The sequence below is a fragment of the Dreissena polymorpha genome, chromosome 8 (assembly GCF_020536995.1).
Source record: "Dreissena polymorpha isolate Duluth1 chromosome 8, UMN_Dpol_1.0, whole genome shotgun sequence".
Classification (NCBI taxonomy): domain Eukaryota; kingdom Metazoa; phylum Mollusca; class Bivalvia; order Myida; family Dreissenidae; genus Dreissena; species Dreissena polymorpha.
In genome coordinates, this window is record NC_068362.1 from 96453389 (window position 1) to 96474243 (window position 20855).

The 20855-nt window shown below is 38.0% G+C and overlaps 1 protein-coding gene across 1 annotated transcript in view; it reads left to right on the forward strand.

The window, feature by feature from the left end:
• LOC127841368 (transcription elongation regulator 1-like) overlaps positions 1–20855 on the forward strand; it is a 43043-nt gene that overhangs the window by 976 nt on the left and 21212 nt on the right. Inside the window, exons 2-10 of the mRNA XM_052370173.1 lie at positions 7195–7495; positions 12430–12597; positions 13016–13184; positions 13900–14144; positions 15411–15680; positions 16684–16909; positions 18568–18622; positions 19000–19153; positions 20668–20757. Coding sequence (XP_052226133.1) covers positions 7195–7495; positions 12430–12597; positions 13016–13184; positions 13900–14144; positions 15411–15680; positions 16684–16909; positions 18568–18622; positions 19000–19153; positions 20668–20757 — 1678 coding nt within the window. The remainder of the gene's footprint in view (positions 1–7194; positions 7496–12429; positions 12598–13015; positions 13185–13899; positions 14145–15410; positions 15681–16683; positions 16910–18567; positions 18623–18999; positions 19154–20667; positions 20758–20855) is intronic.

The following is a 20855-nucleotide window of genomic DNA, read 5'->3' on the forward strand; positions in this document are numbered from 1 at the left end:
GTTTTTCATTTTGTCCTCATGGTCACAATCATTTTGAATACACTTTAGGAGCATTGAAGAGTCCGAAAGGCATTTTGTTAAACTCAAACAAGCCTCTGTGTGTACAAAAGGCAGTTTTCTCTTTGTCATTTTCGTCCATTAAACTTGCCAATAGCCACTCTTTAAATCTAAAGATGTGAAGAATTTAGACGAATTTTTTATCAGTATTAAAAGACCGAATACCGTACTGTATAGGGTACATTCACAGAACATATCGGTATCAGCGCATAACGGGAACAGGACTTATTTTAGCGCAGTGTGCAATAATCAACATCCGGTTAATTTTTAATCGCCCATTAAACGTTGTTTTGTTTGGTAAAGATGTGTTAAAACTTGAAATTTTAGTATTTTTGGCCAGAAATGCCACTCGCCCTGCAGGACGAGCGCTTCCAGAATATTCACTCGTCCGGAGCCGATTTCTACTCGTAATTACGAGCGGGCGAGTGGATTTGTCAACCCCTGGATTTATGAATTATCATATGTATATATTTTATTAATTTTTTTTAGGGGGGGCAGGGCGGGGTTTCGGGGGGCAGGGCGGAGGTTTGGGAGGGCAGGGCGCGGCGCCATTTGATTTAGGCCTAGCACTGAACACATTCCCAACATCGGGACCATCGCCTACCCCCTCCCGCACCTCCCTTTCCCCAGGTCCCTTGATGTTTGGATAAAGTTAATACAGTCAGTCAACCAGTTTACAACAACCCGGCAACAAACTTAAATTCTGTTGACCACAATAATTTCTTTCGGGATTTAATGTCAATGTGAGAAGATGTAAAAATAATGGGTAAAATTTATTTTGTATGATTACTGGTTAGGCCAGATGGTATATGCATTTTTTTGTCAAAAATAGCAAATTAAAGTTCACCCTTTCGGAAAATTATAAAAAAATCATTCAACTTACAGAATTAGTATTTCAAAACATTGTCATGGCATTTGTTTTCAATCAGCAAAAAGTTTAATTGAAAATAATAAGGCTTTCTATATCCAAATGCACATTTCAAAACATAACTCATTCAATCAGTTCCGGATAACTTTTTCCTGCATTTATCCCCCCTGTAAGCATAATACAAAAGCTTTCTTGCTAAAACTTTGTTAATTTATTCATTTACTTAATGTATACCTTAGACACCAGTGCTCAACATTAACCTAAAAACCAACTTGCCCTGCCGGGCAAGAGCATAGAAAATCTACTTTTCCTGAAAGTAAAGCCATTTGCCCAAACATGAAACATCACTTTGACTGTTGACCTCATATTTTTTAATAAAGATCAAAATGATACACCACAAAACCTTTTTTATTTTTGCACATTTAACAAAATTATTACAGCAATTAAAGTCTAAATTAAATGCTTTGTTCTTTTTTTGCACTTGCCCAGGCGGGCAGCTAGATTATAAAGTAACTTGCCAACTTTTACTTGCCAGGGGCAATAGGACAACCGTTAATGTTGAGCCCTGGACACTTATCATTTTGTTTTTATTGGGGCATTTTGGAAAATTAAATACAAATTAATCGGAACTGCTGATTATCCGGAACTGGTTGACAAACTGCACATAAATAGACTCCAAAAGCCTTTGATAATTTTTGCTATGACAGCTGAGGGAGTCCATATGAACCCCTTCATAAACACAACAGCAGTTCTCCACATCCGATCAGTGCACATCCTAAACAGCCATCGTTTGTAACAAAATTAGGGAAGCAACAAATAACCTTCAGAATCTCATTAAATTTATCTGAATGGCAACCTAGTTGCAATAATTTAACTCTCAGCTTTATATCCCAAAGGGTTGCTGAGAGTTGCAATGCGCTGTATTTTGTCCAACTTCAAAGGTGCAACATTTGATCACCACTATAAATGCTAAGGAAAACTGATACTGCAAAAACTTGTCACGTTTACATGTCTAAAGCACAAACTCGTGCAAATGGTACCATTAAAAGTAATAAATAATTTTTATTTTTTTTTAGCTCGGCTGTTTTCGGAGAAAACCCGAGCTATTGTCATAGCCAGCTCGCCGTCCGCTGTTGGCTAAAACCTTAACATTGGCCATAAATTTTTAAATTTTGAAGATAGCAACTTGATATTTGGCATGCATGTGTATCTCATGGAGCTGCACATTTTGAGTGGTAAAATGTCAAGGTGAACATCATCCTTCAAGGTCTAGGGTTGAAAAAAACAAATCCAAGGGAAGTAATAAGCTTTAAATGGACATAGTTATCTGACCTGCCAATGTATATATTTTTAACCAGGTTTTCTGAAGGAAAAAACTGGTTATAAGATTGGCGAATGCGGGAGGGCTGGCGGGCGGGCGGAACAAGCTTGTCCGGGCCATAACTATGTCGTTCATTGTCAGATTTTAAAATCATTTGGCACATTTGTTCACCATCATTGGACGGTGTGTCGCGCGAAATAATTACGTAGATATCTCCAAGGTCAAGGTCACACTTTGAGTTCAAAGGTCAAAAATGGCCATAAATGAGCTTGTCCTGACCATAACTATGTCATTCATTGTGAGATTTTAAAATCATTTGGCACATTTGTTCACCATCATGGGACGGTGTGTCGCACGAAAGAATCACGTCAATATCTCCAATGTCAAGGTCACCACGACTAAAAATAGATTTTTTTTAAAAACAAACTTACAAAGGGGGTTAATTTTGTTTGTTCATTTCAAAAGTTCAGTTTGAGTTTTCTCCCTTTATCAGATTTTTTTTTCACAATGAAAACCTGGTTTTGTGACAATTTTGTCCCTTGTTGTTAAATTAATCAAAGCGGTGCAGTTGGTGGCATTTTGTTTCAGACAAACACATCATGGTAAAAGGTCAAGGTCATCCTTTACTGTCTACGGTAAAAAAATACAAATCCAAGAGAAGTAATAAGCTTTAAAGGGAGATACACTGTAACTCCAATATAGTGCGTGTCCAATATAACGCGGGGGGTGCTTGGATCCTGTTTTTTCTCCAACCTTCCATTTCTGATTCAAATCCATGATATGCAACTTGATGTTTTTTCAGAAAATTCAAAGAAGGCTGCAATCACAGCTTGATTGCTTAATCCGTTCTTTTTAACTGATTTTAATCAATTAGAGGTTAAACGCCACCCGACCGCCAATGATAATCTGTTGTGTGATGTCAATAAAGGTGTGAAAACTTGTGAGTTGGTGTTTATTACATGTATTCCCTGTCAGAACGGTTCGGTGCGCTAATTTCAATAAGGTAAGTGCAAGCAAGATAATTAAAAAATTAAAGTTATTCAAAACGATAAAAACATTGTTACTTTTATATGATTGCAGTTTGACTCTATATTAAAGGAGCAGCTTTGAAATATACTGCGCACAATACAATGTATAAAACAAGTTTTTCTGTCATTTTATTATCATTCTAGTATTTAAGCATTTAATTCAGTTCATGTACGTAGTGTTTTATACAGGAAGGAAAAAGGGCGTGGTGCAAAATTTCAAAAAAGGGCACTTTAGCGCCCGACAATTATAAAAAGGGCACAAATATATTTGTATAGTGACTTAATAACAAGCTTTGTTACACACAAACATTGTATGTATAGTTTTGAGATTTATTGTTGAATAATTAAACCAACAAAATCCAGAATGTATATTTTATTATGTGTTTTATATTTTCATGTAGTAACAAAAAACAAGATTAAACACCATAGGATATATATTTTATACAAACTATAGCTTTTCAAAGAAGTCTTAGAATACTGTTAAATGAGTTACCCTCTTAAACAATTATTTATATTTAAAACGTTACACACATTGCACAAACAATTCCTTTACAGTATATGCATCTTAAATGGAGATTCACAAACACTAACACTTTGTTGAATAGTCAGAAAGTTCTGCGTAATGACATTGTTTTCATGACCACGTGTTGTATTGTGTACATTTTATTTCGCAAAAAGTGTAACTAGGAACGGCGCCGTACTGTCTTTTATTCATTGTCAATTAATTCAATATACGTTAATTGGTCTCCGATATAAACTTGTTTTGCTTACAAAGCAATTTGCATCAATTTCTAATTTACGTTTCGTCGAAAGTGGAATGCCAAAATCGGAAAGCGTACGTTGCGACATTCTAAACACGAATGATAAGTGGTACAAGTTCAATATTTTTGTAAAATTCATATCTGTTTGCCAATTAACATATTTTGACAAGTTACAAACGGGTCATAATGTTCTTAATTGAACCAATGGTGCAGGCCTACTACTGTTACAACAATTAACGACTTTTGGCCAAACAGGGTCCAAGACGGGGTATCAACTTCTTTGCCGACATTCACACGTTATTGTAATCAAAACATCGTGACAATAAACAAGCACGTCTGCCTAACCGTGAACAGCAAACGTGTTAAAATTGTCGTCTGCTACAAATTATCAACACACATCTACTGTGAGCCTGCGCCAATTGTATTGGATAGGAGGCGGAGCGTTATTTTAATCGACAGCTTTAATACGAGCCTGCGCCAATTGTATTGGATAGGAGGCGGAGCGTTATTTTAACCGACAGCTTAAATATGTCACGGGTTGCTATTTTCGGCGAATGGCCAATTTTCAGGAAGTACAGTGGACGTCATGGGGTTTTGTAATCGGCGTATGGAAACAATTATCGGGCGTAATATACGGCCGTACGCCGCTTAGTGCAAGCCCTGTAAATTAATTTTTATTAACTTAAAACTGTTTTGCATTAAATTGAAATCAAATCAATATTGTACAGATACAACTGGTGTTTTTTAAATTTAATTACGCGTAAAAATAAATGTTTTGATATAACTGAATTATGCATGAAATGCACAATTTTCACGTGAATAACATCGAGGTTTTCATCAAGTCTCCTAAGTAACTGTGCACGATTGTATCAAGACCGATTAGTGTTACAAAGCCACTGAAATTATCGATTGATATTGACACATGGTTATTCACGCATGACGTATTCACAACCGCGCGAATCTTCGCTGATAATAGTCGGCTTAGAAGCTTGGTTAAGAGGCAAATAAGATGTTATCAATAAGGTCGCGCACGGCGGAAAACAGGGCGGTGGCCTTTGAAAAGGGCAGCGTGGCGCTGATTTGCTTTGAAAGGGGCAGCGAGGCGCTTCAAAAAAGCGGCGTGGCGCCGCGCCACGCTAAAACGGCCTGGATAAAACACTAGTACGAGAAATTAATTAAATAATCCAGATGATTTATTAACATGCTAACGCAATGTAATTGTTAACTGAGATTTATTTTTGCCCGGTATTAGAAAGTCCCCGAAAAGCACGTTTTTTGCATGACGGCGTATGGCGCAATTTGTACTTGTATCGTATTGCATTCAATCTAAATTTAAATTCACCTGTCCAATGAAAGCTCTGCCCCATAATGCACTGTTCTCTTTACACTTCTGAAAAATGGCGTATGCATATAGTTGTGTTTACGAAATTCGTAAACATATTTATCGTCATAAATGTTCAAGATTATTATTTTTTAAGTGATGTAACTTTATTGGATTATCCGATTAATGTGCACATTAGAAAAGCCGTATGTATAATATTATCGATACAATTCGGTTTATATGCATGTATTTTCGGATGACAACACAGCATGGTAATACACAGGACCTATATTGTAGGCTATACTATACCTGTTTTTATAGCCCCCTGCAATAAATGAGCTCAAAAACTATAACGCGGATCCGTTTATAACGCTGTTGCGTGGCTTGGACCCCATCATCCGCGTTATATTGGAGTTACAGTGTACTTATTTAATATTGAACATAGCAACTTGATATATTTGGCATGCATGTGTATCTCATGGAGCTGCACATTTTGAGTGGTGAATCTACAGTCACGGTAGTGGCTTTTAATTATTTGCTACTAAGAATAGAGATTTGTTAGAGACAATTATTTTCAAGGGAAGTAATTTATTTAATTATAAATGTCATATTATATATTTCCTTACCAAGAATTGAAGTTCTTTTCACAGTTACTGTACAGATTTATTATTTTGATTATTTATAGCTCAAATGATTGATTTGTCAAAGTTTTTTTTTTAATGATATAATTATCATTTCTTTTCATGTTCATTACATACCTGCGGACTTATGTCCATAGATACATGATCAACTCTGGCTATGATCTCTTTTAAACCACAGGCATTGGTTGTCAGTGATGTCTGACATGGTCATAATTGACTGTGAGACCCCCCCCCCCCCCCAGTTGGTTTGGACAAATTCAAGGGAAGTAATAAGCTTTAAAGGGAGATGATTTCTATACCTGCCAAATGATAAATATAAATTTTATTTCAAAGCGGCGCAGTACGTGGCATTGTGTTTCTGACGAACACATCTCTTGTTGGGTCACAAGGTCAATGTCACTGTGACCTCTAAAAAAATAAACTCTGACAAGCTTTCGCAGCCGAGCGTGGGCACCCTTTATGCGGTGCTCTTGTTACTTTATTTTTTCGTACTCTTTTATCGGGAAACTGTCATTATGTTGCCAACTAAAAGTTTCGCTATCGGTTTGGTCGAAGTACACCAATATTTTGCACATCGTGATATTTGGTGTAACCCAAGTCGATAACGATGTCGAACAGATGTGGAATATTTACTCTGTTCGAAATTTCAAAATGAAAATTTCACCAAGATTAATGTGTTGAAACATCGGCGTGTTTTTTAGGTTTCATTCAAAGGATAATGTCGATAATGTCTAAGAAAAACGTTAGTGAAGTTTATAGCAAAGTTCTTGTTTAATTGTGAAAAATCAACCCAAAATCACCTTCCATCATTCATAACTGACATTTGGATGTCACGAATTACACACTTCGATTTTGGGGTCATATTTTTTTAAACTTATACCTGTTTTGGACATACTTGGTGGATTTTCATCAAATAAATGGTGTTTAATCATAGATGGACGCTTCCTGCTGGCAACCACAATGACATATGTCTGCATTGTTTGATCTTTCATGCTGTTGCATAGTGTTATTCTATACACCTGTGAAATCATAGTTGCAACTTGGATACCTTTTCTTTTATTATATTATATATACAAAAAAATCCTTTCAAGTACCTGTGATTTATGTCTAGTTGCCCTTAAACGGACAAGGTTACTCTGCAAGGGAGTTCTGGAAATGAATGTTGAATTGATTCAAATGTTGCCTCTGTTTGTATAGGCCACCGCCTTTTGGAAGAGGTCCACCACCAAGGTTTAGAGGCCCCCCGCCACCTGGCATGAGGGGACCGCCTCCTCCAGGAATGCGAGGTCCCCCTGGGATGAGGGGACCAGGACCACGAGGTCCCCCGCCACCACACTTTGGGGGCAGGCCACCATTTGATCCCAACTATGGCCCTCCACATGGGCCCCCTGGCCACGGTCCACCGATGGGACCAGGTGGTCCCATGGGTCCACCAGGCATGCCTCCTCATGGACCACCTGGAGGTATGGCTCCACCAAATATGGGCCCACCACAAATGGTAAACAGACTTATATTATCAATTTTCTTGTGTTATGCTCACAGGGTGTAATTTTTCCACTGATAGGTTCTCCCCGAGGTCATTTCTGAGATTTGTGTATATTTGTAAACAAAATTAGGGACAGATTACGCTGCATATTTAAAAAACGGCCTGATATATTTGCAGCCCACAAAAGCTTTCTGAATATTTACACTGTTTGATTCTGCCTAAGCATTTTTAGCTCATCTATTTTTTGAAAAAAAAAAATGAGCTATTGTCATCACGTCGGCGTCCGGTTAAGTTTTGCGTTTGGGTCCATTTTTCTCAGAAAGTATCAATGCTATTGCATTCAAACTTGGTACACTTACTTACTATCATGAGGGGACTGGGCAGGCAAAGTTAGATAACTCTGGCGTGCATTTTGACAGAATTATGTGCCCTTTTTATACTTCGAAAATTGAAAATTTTGGTTAAGTTTTGTGTTTAGGTCCACTTTATTCCTACTGTATCAAAGCTATTGCTTTCATACTTGCAACACTTATTAACTATCAAGGGGACTGTGCAGGCAAAGTTATGTTACTCTGACTGGCATTTTGACAGAATTATGGGCCCTTTATACTTAGAAAATTGAAAATTTGGTTAAGTTTTGTGTTTTGGTCCACTTTACCCCTAAACTATCATAGAGATTGCTTTCATACTTGGAACACTCACAAACTATCATAAGGGTACAGTAAAAGGACAAGTTTCATAACTCTGGTTGTCATTTTTACGGAATTATGGCCTTTTTTGACTTAGTAACTTTGAATATATGGTTAAATTTTGTGTTTCGATCCACTTTACTTCTAAAGTATCAAGGCTATTGCTTTCAAACTTCAAATACTTTTATGCTATCATGAGGTTGCTGTATCTGGCAAGTTAAAGTTTACCTTGACCTTTGAATGACCTTGACTCTCAAGGTCAAATTATTAAATTTTGCTAAAAATGCCATAACTTCTTTATTTATGATTAGATTTGATTGATACTTTGACAAAACTACTCTTACCTGACATACCACAATAGACTCCACCCAAACCATCCCCTGTGCCCTCCCCCCCCCCCCCCCCCCGAATCTCCTCCCCCTAATTTTTTTTATTTTTATGCCCCCCTTCGAAGAAGAGGGGGTATATTGCTTTGCTCATGTCGGTCTGTCTGTCGGTCCGTCCACCAGGTGGTTGTCAGACGATAACTCAAGAACGCTTGGGCCTAGGATCATGAAACTTCATAGGTACATTGATCATGACTCGCAGATGACCCCTATTGATTTTGAGGTCACTAGGTCAAAGGTCAAGGTCACGGTGACCAGAAATAGTAAAATGGTTTTTGAATGATAACTCAAGAACGCATACGCCTAGGATCATGAAACTTCATGGGTAGATTGATCATGACTTGCAGATGACCCCTATTGATTTTGAGGTCACTAGGTCAAAGGTCAAGGTCACGGTGACCCGAAATAGTAAAATGGTTTCCGGATGATAACTCAAGAACGCATACGCCTAGGATCATGAAACTTCATGGGTAGATTGATCAAGACTCGCAGATGACCCCTATTGATCTACTACTACTGCTGCTGCTACTACTTCTACTACTACTACTACTACTACTACTACTACTACTACTACTACTACTACTACTACTACTACTACTTCAACTGCTACTACTACTACTACTACTACTACTACTACTACTACTACTACTACTACTACTACTACTACTTCTACTACTACTCTACTACTACTACTACTACTACTACTACTTCTACTACTACTACTACTACTACTACTACTACTACTACTACTACTTCTACCACTTCTACTACTACTACTACTATTTCTTCTGCTACCACCACCTACTTCTACTACTACTCTATTACTACTACTACTACTACTACTACTACTACTACTACTACTACTATACTACTACTACTACTACTACTACTACTACTACTACTTCTACTACTACTAGTACTTCTACTAGTACTCTACTACTACTACTACTACTACTACTACTACTACTACTACTACTTCTACTACTACTACTACTACTACTACTACTACTATTACTACTACTACTACTATTTCTTCTGCTACCACCACCACCACCACCAACACCACCACCACCACCACCATTCACAGTGACAAAAAAATGTATTCATACAATGGCTGCTACAAACAACTTATAGCCCATATAGGGGGGCATGCATGTTTTACAAACAGCCCTTGTTTTTAAGATCATGTCACAAATGACCACCACATCCTCACGCTATATTATACCCCCCCCCCCCTCACCCCACCCCCCCCCCCCCCCAAATTGTTTTTTTTTGAAACAGTTAAAAAACACAAATATTTATTTTTATTATTTTATGTTTGAAATACCGTCCAACCATCGAACCCAAGAATACACCCCCCCCCTCCTCCTCCCCCCCCTAAATTATTTTTTTTTAAAGTTTTTAAGATCATCTCACAAATGACCACCACACCCTCACACTAAACTATACCCCCCCCCCCCCCCCACCCCCTAATTTTTTTTTTTTAAGATCATTTCACAAATGACCACCACACCCTCACACTATACTATACCCCCCCCCCCCCCCCCCCAGCGATTTTCCTTGTCCAATTGGGAAAAGTACCCGTACCGGTCCAATTGGGAAAAATTGAGTCGTGAAAACCTCAAAATTGGGAAAAATCGAGTCATGAAATCCTTAAATTGGGAAAATTGCGTCGTGAAGTTTGGGTCTTATTGAATACATCATACAGTTCAAACTTAATTGAACATACCCATTAAAATAATCATTTGCAGGCATGCCTTAATGACCATTACTTAAAGTAATAAAGTTGATATAAATAACAAAATATTATATAGAAGACACAAAATCAATTACTAGTTGTTTTAATCTCTCATAAAGCAATGTTTCTCTCTTTCATTTTTTTGAAAATTTCAACAATCTTTGATGTTTGATCATCACTCAGTTGCTGGCATCCCTCTCTGCACAGCATCATTAGAGCTGTCAATGTGTCCTGTGATAGACGGTTCCGATTGGTCGTGCAAAGATTGTTCATTAGACTGAACAACCTTTCCACAGAGGCAGTGCTGGAGGGCATTTCAAACTACGTTTCAAACCGACGTCAAACAGTACGCTGGCTGCCTGACAAAAGAACCGCAAACAGTAACGATTCTATTGATTGAACGCGCTGAATAATAAAACCCGATATTAATCGAGCCCGTGGTTACACACAACTATACAATTTTTTTGTTTGCTCACCGAAAGTTGGGTTTTGTTACGAAACTTTCGATCGTTTTGAGGAAAAAAATCGGACGCCGATTGTGATTTGTCAGATGCCGATTGGGAATTTGGGAATTTTCGCTCGATTGGGAAAGTACCGTTTACCGTTACTTTATAAAGAAGGAGAAAAATCGCTCCTCACACTATACTATACCCCACCCCACCCCCCCCCACCCCACCCCACCCCCACCCAAATTATTTTTTTTGAAACGGTAAAAAAACAAATAGTTATTTTTATTATTTTATGTTTGAAATACTGTCCAACCATCGCACCCAAGAATACCCCCCCCCCTCCCCCCCCCTAATTTTTTTTTTTTTTTTTTTTTTTTTTTTTTTTTAGATCATCTCACAAATGACCACCACACCCTCACACTATACCCCCCCCCCCCCCCAAATGTTGTTTTTTTTTTAAACGGTTAAAAAACACAAATATTTATTTTTATTATTTTATGTTTGAAATGCCATCCAACCATCGCACCCAAGAATCCCCCCCCCCCCCCCCCGCATTTTTGGAAGCTAATGTAATAAATGTCCACGCCCCCACACTATACACCCCTCTTCACTCTACCCCTCCCTCCTTTGTGATTGAAAATGAGAGTCCCTTCACCTTTAAAAAGAAAAAAGATGAGCGGTCTGCACCCGCAAGGCAGACCTCTTGTTGAAACAAGTGATGTGATTGCCTGTCGTTTCCCAATCATCCAAATAAAATCGGTCTTTTAAAATGTATTTGAAACAGCTTCACTGTTTCCTCACAAATATCATAAGTACAACGAAAATTTGCGAATCTGAAACCATTTTTTTTATATAAATGTTGTCAATTCACCAAAACGTGCAAAGGTCCCTTTTAATGTCTGTTTGGTTTGTCATTTGGTTATGTACACAATAGTATAGTAAAAATAAGTGGATAATTTTCCTTTCCTCAGACTTCACCTCAATCACACCCCTTGCTCATAAATCGTATGTGAATTAGTAATAAACAGTGTTTTTTTACAGCAGCATTTTGCAGCAGTACTAAAAAGGGTTACTTTGTTTCTGTATGTAGTTTACTTTTTAATTGAAGTTAAAGTGATATTATGGGCAACAGTTTTTAGGTGTCTATCGCAACCGTTGTTTATTTTTGGTGTTTTCACTTCATGTACACTTATATTTGTTAATGCAGCATCAACATACTAAAACAATATCACGGAAAGAGAAAAATAATGCATTTGAATATCAACCGTACTTTCATTTGACAACTGATCATGCATGTACGATGTGAGCCTAAATTTAGTTTTAGTGCAGATTCGTTCATACGACACAATGACACAATTTCTTTTACTGATCATTTCGGCAAGGACTGGGTGAGTCACATAAAAATATTGAATATAAAATATATTTTTATAAACAACTGGTAGCAAGATGAGTTGCAGATAATTGGTCAGTAACCACATTTTAACTAACTCTTTTGACCTGTTAATTCTTTTCAGCTCAATTCAAAAGTGCAAATGCCCATTATATCACTTTAAAACAATATGGTTTATTAACAATCAATATTCATGCATTGGACACATTTTCCAACTCATCTTTTTGACAATTACTCTGGAAATACATAATTAATATGCTTTACCAGGTAAATATAAAGTACTGATTATTTCAGGATCCATACCCTAGGCCGCCTGGCACAGGCATGCCCCCTACCATCCCTCCACCAAACTTCAGTGTACCACCACCCGGCTTTATGCCCCCTCCCATGGGCGGAGGTCTGCCTAACAATGACCCAGGACTTCAAGAAATCTGGGTCGAGACAAAAACAGCGGAAGGAAAAGTATTGACTTTAAAGATTCTCTTGTGTTTGTTTTGTTTTCTAAATCTGCTCACCAAAATTTATGTATGAGTAGGTTAACTGACTAAAGTGATGTTACCAAATTACTGTTGAAAATGGCAACAGAATCAGTACACATAATGATAACAATTAAACATTTTATTACGTCTTTAATTTATCATCTGCTGTTACCATCAGCACTTCCGTTAGTGGACATCAGGGCGTAAATTACGCACAAAAATAGCAGTAATACATTAATTTTACAAATGATGTGCCTAGGTCATCCAATAACTTCATATACGCTGATTTTTAATACACAGCACCTGCATGTACAAATGTTAACAGTAAATTCGGCCATTTACTTAGTTATTCCCAGTACAAATGAGTTCATTCAATAATGATGCTCCCTATTTCCACACAGACCTACTTCTACAATGCCAAGACGAGGGAGTCAGCATGGACAAAGCCAGACAATGTAAAGATCATAACTCAGGCTGAGGTTGAGCAGATGGCAGTTCAGTCGGCGCAAGTGAATGCCATGGCCTCGGGCACTGGCTTCAATTCCATGGGACAGACAACACCCCTACAAGGTATGCTTAACTTCACAGAGTGTGGCTATATTTTCAGACATCCATATTCAACGACTCCAATTATTCGGACAGTATATTTTACAGCACTATTTTACCAGATTTCTGCCCTGTTTTCGCTTATCAACTTTGATCATGGAGTTTTCAACCCGATTATGGTCATAAAACCTGGCATAAAAATGCCCTGAGGGCAATGGACCATTACAATTGCGTTATTATGTAGATTACCATGTATACAGGTAAAAAAACAATGGTTTCATCCAATAACATTTGAAATAAAAAGAAATATTGTATTTAGGATGCAGTATGGTTGTTTTTTTAAAACGTATGTACCATTTCATATGAGAGATTGCATATAAGTGAAGTTGTGTTGTTATTTAAGTAGAGAAAGGAGAGTACAACACAATAAAAATTATTGCACATGTATTAATTGGTTTTATTTCAATATGATAATTTACAAACAAACATAACTTATAAAATTATGTCTCTAAAATTTCGGACACTCGTATTTTAAAAATATTCTTTGTTTCTAAATTTTTCGGACACAAAAAAAACAACAACTATTTTTAAGAGTCTAATTGTTACTCTAGTCAAAGTGAATGTTCTTGTTGAATTACTGTGGAGCCCATTATGTTATTTCTTCACTTTAGATTTGTTATTACTTGTAATTTATCACATTTGCACTATTATATCCCTGGTCCCATATGCCTGTTACCAGCTCACCCCACACCACACTCAGATATGCAGCAGCCAGGAGTGCCAGGTATGCAGCCCAGTGTACCGGGCACCCAGCCTCCCTTCATACCGCCGGCCAGCTTCCCGGGCATGCCCACAGGCTTCGCCCCCAACATGGTTCCCCCGGGCATGGGTGGCTACCCTGGGGCCATGCCCACGGGTCCCCTGGGTGGGGCTACCTCACAGGCCGACAATTCTGTTGTGGCCCATAAACTTCCATCTAGTCAGGTAGGATACTGGGCTTCACAATATTTGCTGGAAATAGGGAAATTGGATTGATTAAGATTTCTTTGATAAATTTGTGGAAATCATAACTGCGTTTATTCAATGCCTAATAATGCTTATGTTAATGTTTTAGTAAGCCAGGTTTGGGAGAGTTTAATTCTACATTTGAATAATCAAAATAAAAATAGTTTTAACCATTTTGTGATAACAATTGTAAGAAGAAAAAAGTTTTTGATCAGGGATTTTCTTTAAAAAAGTATGGATACCGGAAGTAACACTCAGAATATTGCAATTTGTGTGTCTATGTTGCTTATATGCTGATCTTGCTTGGGTCTGCACAATTATTTAAATAAATATTTTTAGTTTTGTAAACTTGATTTCGTGACAATGCCATGCAGAGCTCCAGCTAAGGTTTCGGGTCAATTACAAGATTTTTTTCACAATTAGTTTTTTTCCATAATTCATCATTTTCAAATAGTTTTTTTTTGTTCCAATGAACAATATATGATAACAAACTAAACTTTTAACTTAATTGACCTTAGCATGAGCTACTGTGTGCATACCGGTCCCTTTCTGGATTTAAAAGCCCTCTTTCACCCAGACAGACGCCACATTGTGTTAAATACAAGAATAACATTTCATCTGAATATCGGCATCCGAGCCTTCAATCTGTAACCAGGGAAAGTAAGTTTTCCATGCCGAGATCTGTTTTTGCGTGATACCGCAATGTTTGGGTTTGGAGATCTTCGATTCCACCTCATAAACCGCTTATGACACTATATAAGATAATAGACTGCCAACAATAGACTTTGTTCTTGCCGCGAAATTAAACCAAGTATACTTGGCCCTGTCGCAGAATGAAGTTTCTTTTGAACTCGTCCACGTTTTTCAGCTGCCATGTTTAATTTTGTAAAAAGAAGAGCGGAAATGAATATGCGAATGTTATTGGTTACAATCAACTAATTCATGGATCTGGTATTGGAAATCTCGTTATCATTTATCTTTCGCTGCGCAGAACTCGGAAATTCAGTACGATCAAACGGCTGGTCATAATTCGTATCAGTCTGTTTTGATACGAAGGATTTTGATTTTCTTTTAGTTTTTCTTTAAGAGCATATCGTAATAACGATAAAACGATGCTTATCTGGAGCTCTTGCCATGTTTCTTGTTTTGTCTATATTAGGTGTATGAATTCTTGTATTGTCTTGTGTATTTTAAAATAATATTATTTTCTTGTTTTTTTTTTGCAAATGCCTGTTTTTCTCACAGCTGCCACCAAAGCCCCCAGAGGTTGCTGAATGGACAGAGCACAAGAACACAGACGGTAGGTCCTACTACTACAACTCCAAGTCAATGGAGTCCACCTGGGAGAAACCGAAAGCCCTTGTCGACTGGGAGGCCAAGATAACTGCCCTTCAGACCCCTGTTGTCAGTGAGCCGGAACCTGTGAAGGTTAATGGGGCGGTTGCCATGGAAACCAACAGCAGCTCAGAGGCTGCCCAGAGCAAGTCAGACAGTGAGGATGAGGATGATGAGCAGGTAGGATGTCTTTAAATTGAGCCTTGATGTGGGAAAATGGTGTTTAATGCATGTGCATTAAGTGTAATCCCATATTAGCCTGTGCTCTAATTGGGGATGACACTTTTCGCCTAAACTGGATTTTCTTTAAGAAGAGACTGCTTAAATACAATAAAAGCGGGAAGTGTTGTTCGTGATTAGCCTGCCGAGACTGAACAGGCTTATTTGGGAACAAACCTTAATGCATATGCATTAAACTCCTTTTTCCCTGAGCAAGGCTCGATAAGCTTTTAATTGTGTGATGAATTTTGTAGAAACAAAATATTTATTGTCCCCTACCTGTGAAACCGGAAGGGACTTATGGTTTGCGCTCCGTGTGTCAGTCTGTCTGTCAGTCTTTCAGTCCGTCACACTTTTCTGGATCCTGCGATAACTTATTTTTCATATTTTTTCATAAAAACTTTAAACATGGACAGATGGCAATATGGACATTATGCACGTCGATTCATTTTGTTCCTACGTCAAAAATTGTGGTTGATATGGCAACAAATGTAAAATAAAATATCAATACTGACAATGGTGGAGTTTCACCGGTAGGGGACCATATTGCTTGGCAATCTCTTGTTTAATATAAATATTTTCTAAGTAAGAATAGAAGTATAGGTATAAGTTAATTATGTTTTCTTATACTCCATTAATTGTTGTATGGGCGAAAAATGCAGTCACTTTATGCATGCAGACTCAAGACACCATTTCATGTTCACTGAAAAAGGAAAATCCGGTGTAAAAGAATCGGTCAGTTGCTCATATAATGTAAACTTAAGTTAGTTATGTATGTTCATTATGAAAATCAGAATCAGAGTCGAAAATTCAGTCATTTGCGTTTTGTAATTAAAACCAAAATTCTGTCCAAAAAGATGTGTACCAACAGGTGGTAAGGATTTATTTTGTCGCTTTAAAATGTAATAATTCAGTCATTCACTAAAGGTATACAAACCTAAAGTAACCATATTCTGTTCATAAGGAGGAGGAGAAAGAGGAGAAAACCGAGCAAGAGAAAGCCCAGGAGAAGTCCCGACCAGTATCTAGCACACCCGTGTCAGGCACACCATGGTGTGTAGTGTGGACGGGTGATGGGCGGGTGTTCTTCTATAACCCCAGCACCCGCACCTCGCTGTGGGAGAGACCTGACGATCTCATGGGCAGGGCTGATGTGGACAAGCTCACAGAGAGGCCTCCGGGCGAGAAAGGTGGGTGGATAGTGTTGGAGTAAACCCTGAAGATCTATGTCCAGATTATAAGAGTTTCTCTAGTAACTTAATTTTTCCTTGCCTATGTATTTTATTTACATACGATATTATGTAATTATATAGTGTTTTATCCAGGCCTAAGCAGCTCGGCACCACTCTGCTAGTTTTTTGGTTTGCATCCATGCATTTTCCAGCACCAATTAGTGCTTTGTGCCCCTTTTTAGCTAGACTATTATATATGAAATAAATATAGTGGAGCTATCCTACTCACGTCGGCGTTTTCGTTCTGTTCAGTTAGCGTTAGTGTGCAAATGTTAAAGTTTTCTTACTACCCCAATTATTTTCATTTTCCCCTTACATATTGCTTTCATATTTAACCAGGTTTTCCGAAGGAAAAAACTGGTTATTAGATTGGCAAATGCGGGCGGGCTGGCTGGCTGGCGGGCGGGCGGAACAAGCTTGTCCGGGCCATAACTTTGTCGTTCATTGTGAGATTTTAAAATCATTTGGCACATTTGTTAACCATCATTAGACGGTGTGTCGCGCGAAAAAATTACGTCAATATCTCCAAGGTCAAGGTCACACTTTGAGTTCAAAGGTAAAAAATAGCCATAAATGAGCTTGTCTGGGCTATAACTATGTCATTCATTATGAGATTTTAAAATCATTTGGCACATTTGTTCACCATCATGGGACGGTGTGTCGCACGAAAGAATCACGTCAATATCTCCAATGTCAAGGTCGCCACGACTAAAAATAGATTTATTTTAAAACAAACTTACAAAGGGGGTTAATTTTGTTTGTTCATTTCAAAAGTTCAGTTTGAGTTGTCTCCCTTTATCAGATTTTTTTTCACAATGAAAACCTGGTTTTGTGACAATTTTGTCCCTTGTTTGCCTACTTGTTTACCAACATGACCCCAACCTATAAACAAGAGCAGACAACTCTATCAAGCATTTTTTCATAATTATGGCCCCTTTTCCACTTAGAATATGCAGCAAATGTTAAAGTTTGCGTACTACCCCGAATATTTCCTATGTCCTTTGACATATTGCTTTTATATTTTGCATACTTGTTTACCAACATGACCCCAACCTATAAACAAGAGCAGACCACTGTATCAAGCATTTTTACAGATTTATAGCTCCTTTTATACTTAGAATATGCATATTGTTGATAAATCTATGTTAAAGTTTGCGTACTACCCCAAATGTTTCCTATGTCCCTTGACATATTGCTTTCATATTTTGCATACTTGTTTACCAACATGACCCCAATCTATAAACAAGAGCAGACATCTGTATCAAGCATTTTTACAGAATTATTGCCTCTTTTGTACTTAGATAATTTGAACATTTTGCTTACATTGCCGTAACTTCCGCCCAAACAATACCCCACGCCCCAGAATCCCTGCCCCCCCCCCCCCTATCTCTCCCCCCCCCCCCCCCCAATATTTTTTTTTTCCTTGTTTATTTTTGAAAAATCTTCTAAATAAATTATTGAATATGAACAATTTCTTCATGATGGCTTACGTTATACTGTCAAGCACTCGAATAGTCGAGCGAACTGTCCTCTGACAGCTCTTGTTTACTGTCATAGTTGTTTGTTGAATACATATCCAGCTGCAGTTGTTGATATTTACTTTGTTCTGTTACCAGCCCCTGTTACTGAAACAGCCAAGGAGGATGGTGAACCAGCTGCCAAGAAGAAAAAGTAAGCGCTTTTGCAAACAGTTTAAATGTAATAAATATTAAGTGTTGAAGGGAAATTTCAACCAAACAACTGGAATTTTATCCTTTTTTCTAGCTTAATTATTGGAGAGAAAAGAAGACCCATAGTTTGTTAACTTGTGGTGTTGGACTAGCAGATTCTTTTTCGTTCTATTTTAAAGATTTTTTATCTACTTGACCCTTTAAAAAAGAACATTTAATTTAAATGTCAACATTTTCATCTAAATACGAATAAACATTGTAAGGAATTACCCAGACTTGGAAGATTTTTTAATTAAAAGAAAAGAGCTTTGCCAATGAACATTAATGAATGTATGAGCCGTGACTAATTTTGCCCCATTGGCTGCCCACTGTTTGCAGGCCCAATGAGGAGAAAGAGGAGGAGAAGAAGTCTCAGATAGACAACAGCAAGGAGGCGGCCATTGAGGCGGAGGTGCAGGCAGCCAGACAGAGGGCCGTAGTGCCACTGGAAATACGCATGAAGCAGTTCAGGGACATGCTGGCTGAGAAAGCCGTGAGTAGTTGGGAGTTTGGAGCTATTCATTAAAGCTTGATTGCACCAAAAAAACCAGTGCTTTCCACAGGCCATTTAACGGTCCCTGACCGGGGCGCTTGAATTTCGAAATCCGAGTCCACGGGGCGCCTGAAAATCATCCGTTCAGCGTATATTTTTCAGTTACTGCAACTAGGCATGATTAAGATCAAAGCAATATCGACTTCGCCGAAAATTGTGAGAGCCGATTTACGATCCTTGGTCAATTACATCATGTATCTCTTTACCCAACTAAAGCCGGCCTAAAGGAGGAGCGTCGCTGTTAAGAAAATCAATATTGGCCAATGAGAGCGCACGCTTTGTATGAGCGAAGGCACTCGTAGGCAGGCTCTACCTGCAGTTAAATCATGCAGACGACTCGTGGCGAACATGTAACTGCCACAGAAATCTTGGCCAGTTTCTTTGAAGACTGATGATGGCAACCGGCGGTAATCCTTGTGGAAGTTGTTCATTTCATGCATAATATTGTCAAAACATGTACTCGACTCGTAAAGCGTTTTAACAATTTATCGTTGAATTCATTACGCAACAGTTAATGTTTAGTTGAAATCTCAAATGAGCATAATTAAATGTGTAATTTGAAACCCACTCCGGATTGTTAATGTTAACTGGACGTTTACATATTCTTGCTTCAATTAACAGTGATTATTTTTTTCGTGTTGACCGGCGCCAAAAGTATGCAGCATGTACACCGTCGCGTCATTTGCATAGAAAGTGTGCGTGTATTGAGTGTTGTATAAACAAGCACACATCACCTCAGGGGATTTACGCATGTTCAGTGGCAATATTTCTTCAAATCTATAAATAGTCACCTACGCCGAAAAGTATTTGATACTTTTGAGAAAAAGCAACGTTTGTGTTACAGAAATTATTGAGAACTTTTATCGTCAATATTTACCAGAACGTGCTTTAAAAATGGAATGAACAGGATTATCAGGTGATGAATAGAAACTTGAAAAGAAGTAAGCATGCAGTAATAGAGTCGGGTTGATACGATCGATGTATTGAGGTATCGTTCGAGTCGGGATTTTATTATCTATGCAGGAAAGTTTTAAAACAATTAATAAATATATCTTTATAAATGACTATAGCTGGGGGGTTTTCTTGAAGAGACATAGCGCACCAAATGACGTCTTTTGACACTGTTTTTCTTCGAGTTATAACGCAGCACAGAACGTCAATTTACACGATTATGAAAAAAAAACTCACCCCTGTCAGCCACAGGGCGCCTGAAAAAAATCCTGTGGAAAGCACTGAAAACCTTAAGCCTTTTACGGGTTTCATTAAGACCTGGGGCTGGTAAATAAGCCTGCTTATTTTGCTGAACTATTTAAAAAAACTTCATCTGGAAATTTCCATAACAGCAAATAGAGTAGAATTTTGGGAATTTCACATCTCTGATTATGTTGTGCAGATACAGAATATGATAAATTCATTCTGCACCATGTTCAGTGCACACTTGACTTTCATTTTAGGTGTCAGCATTTTCCACATGGGAGAAGGAACTACACAAGATTGTATTTGACCCGCGATATCTGTTGCTGACATCCAAAGAAAGGAAGCAGGTATTTCATTTAAAGGCTTCTCATTGCTTGAGTTTTTAGTTAAAAATTCACAATCTCCATACTCCAAAAGGAAAGAATTTATTGTCCTCACTGAATGT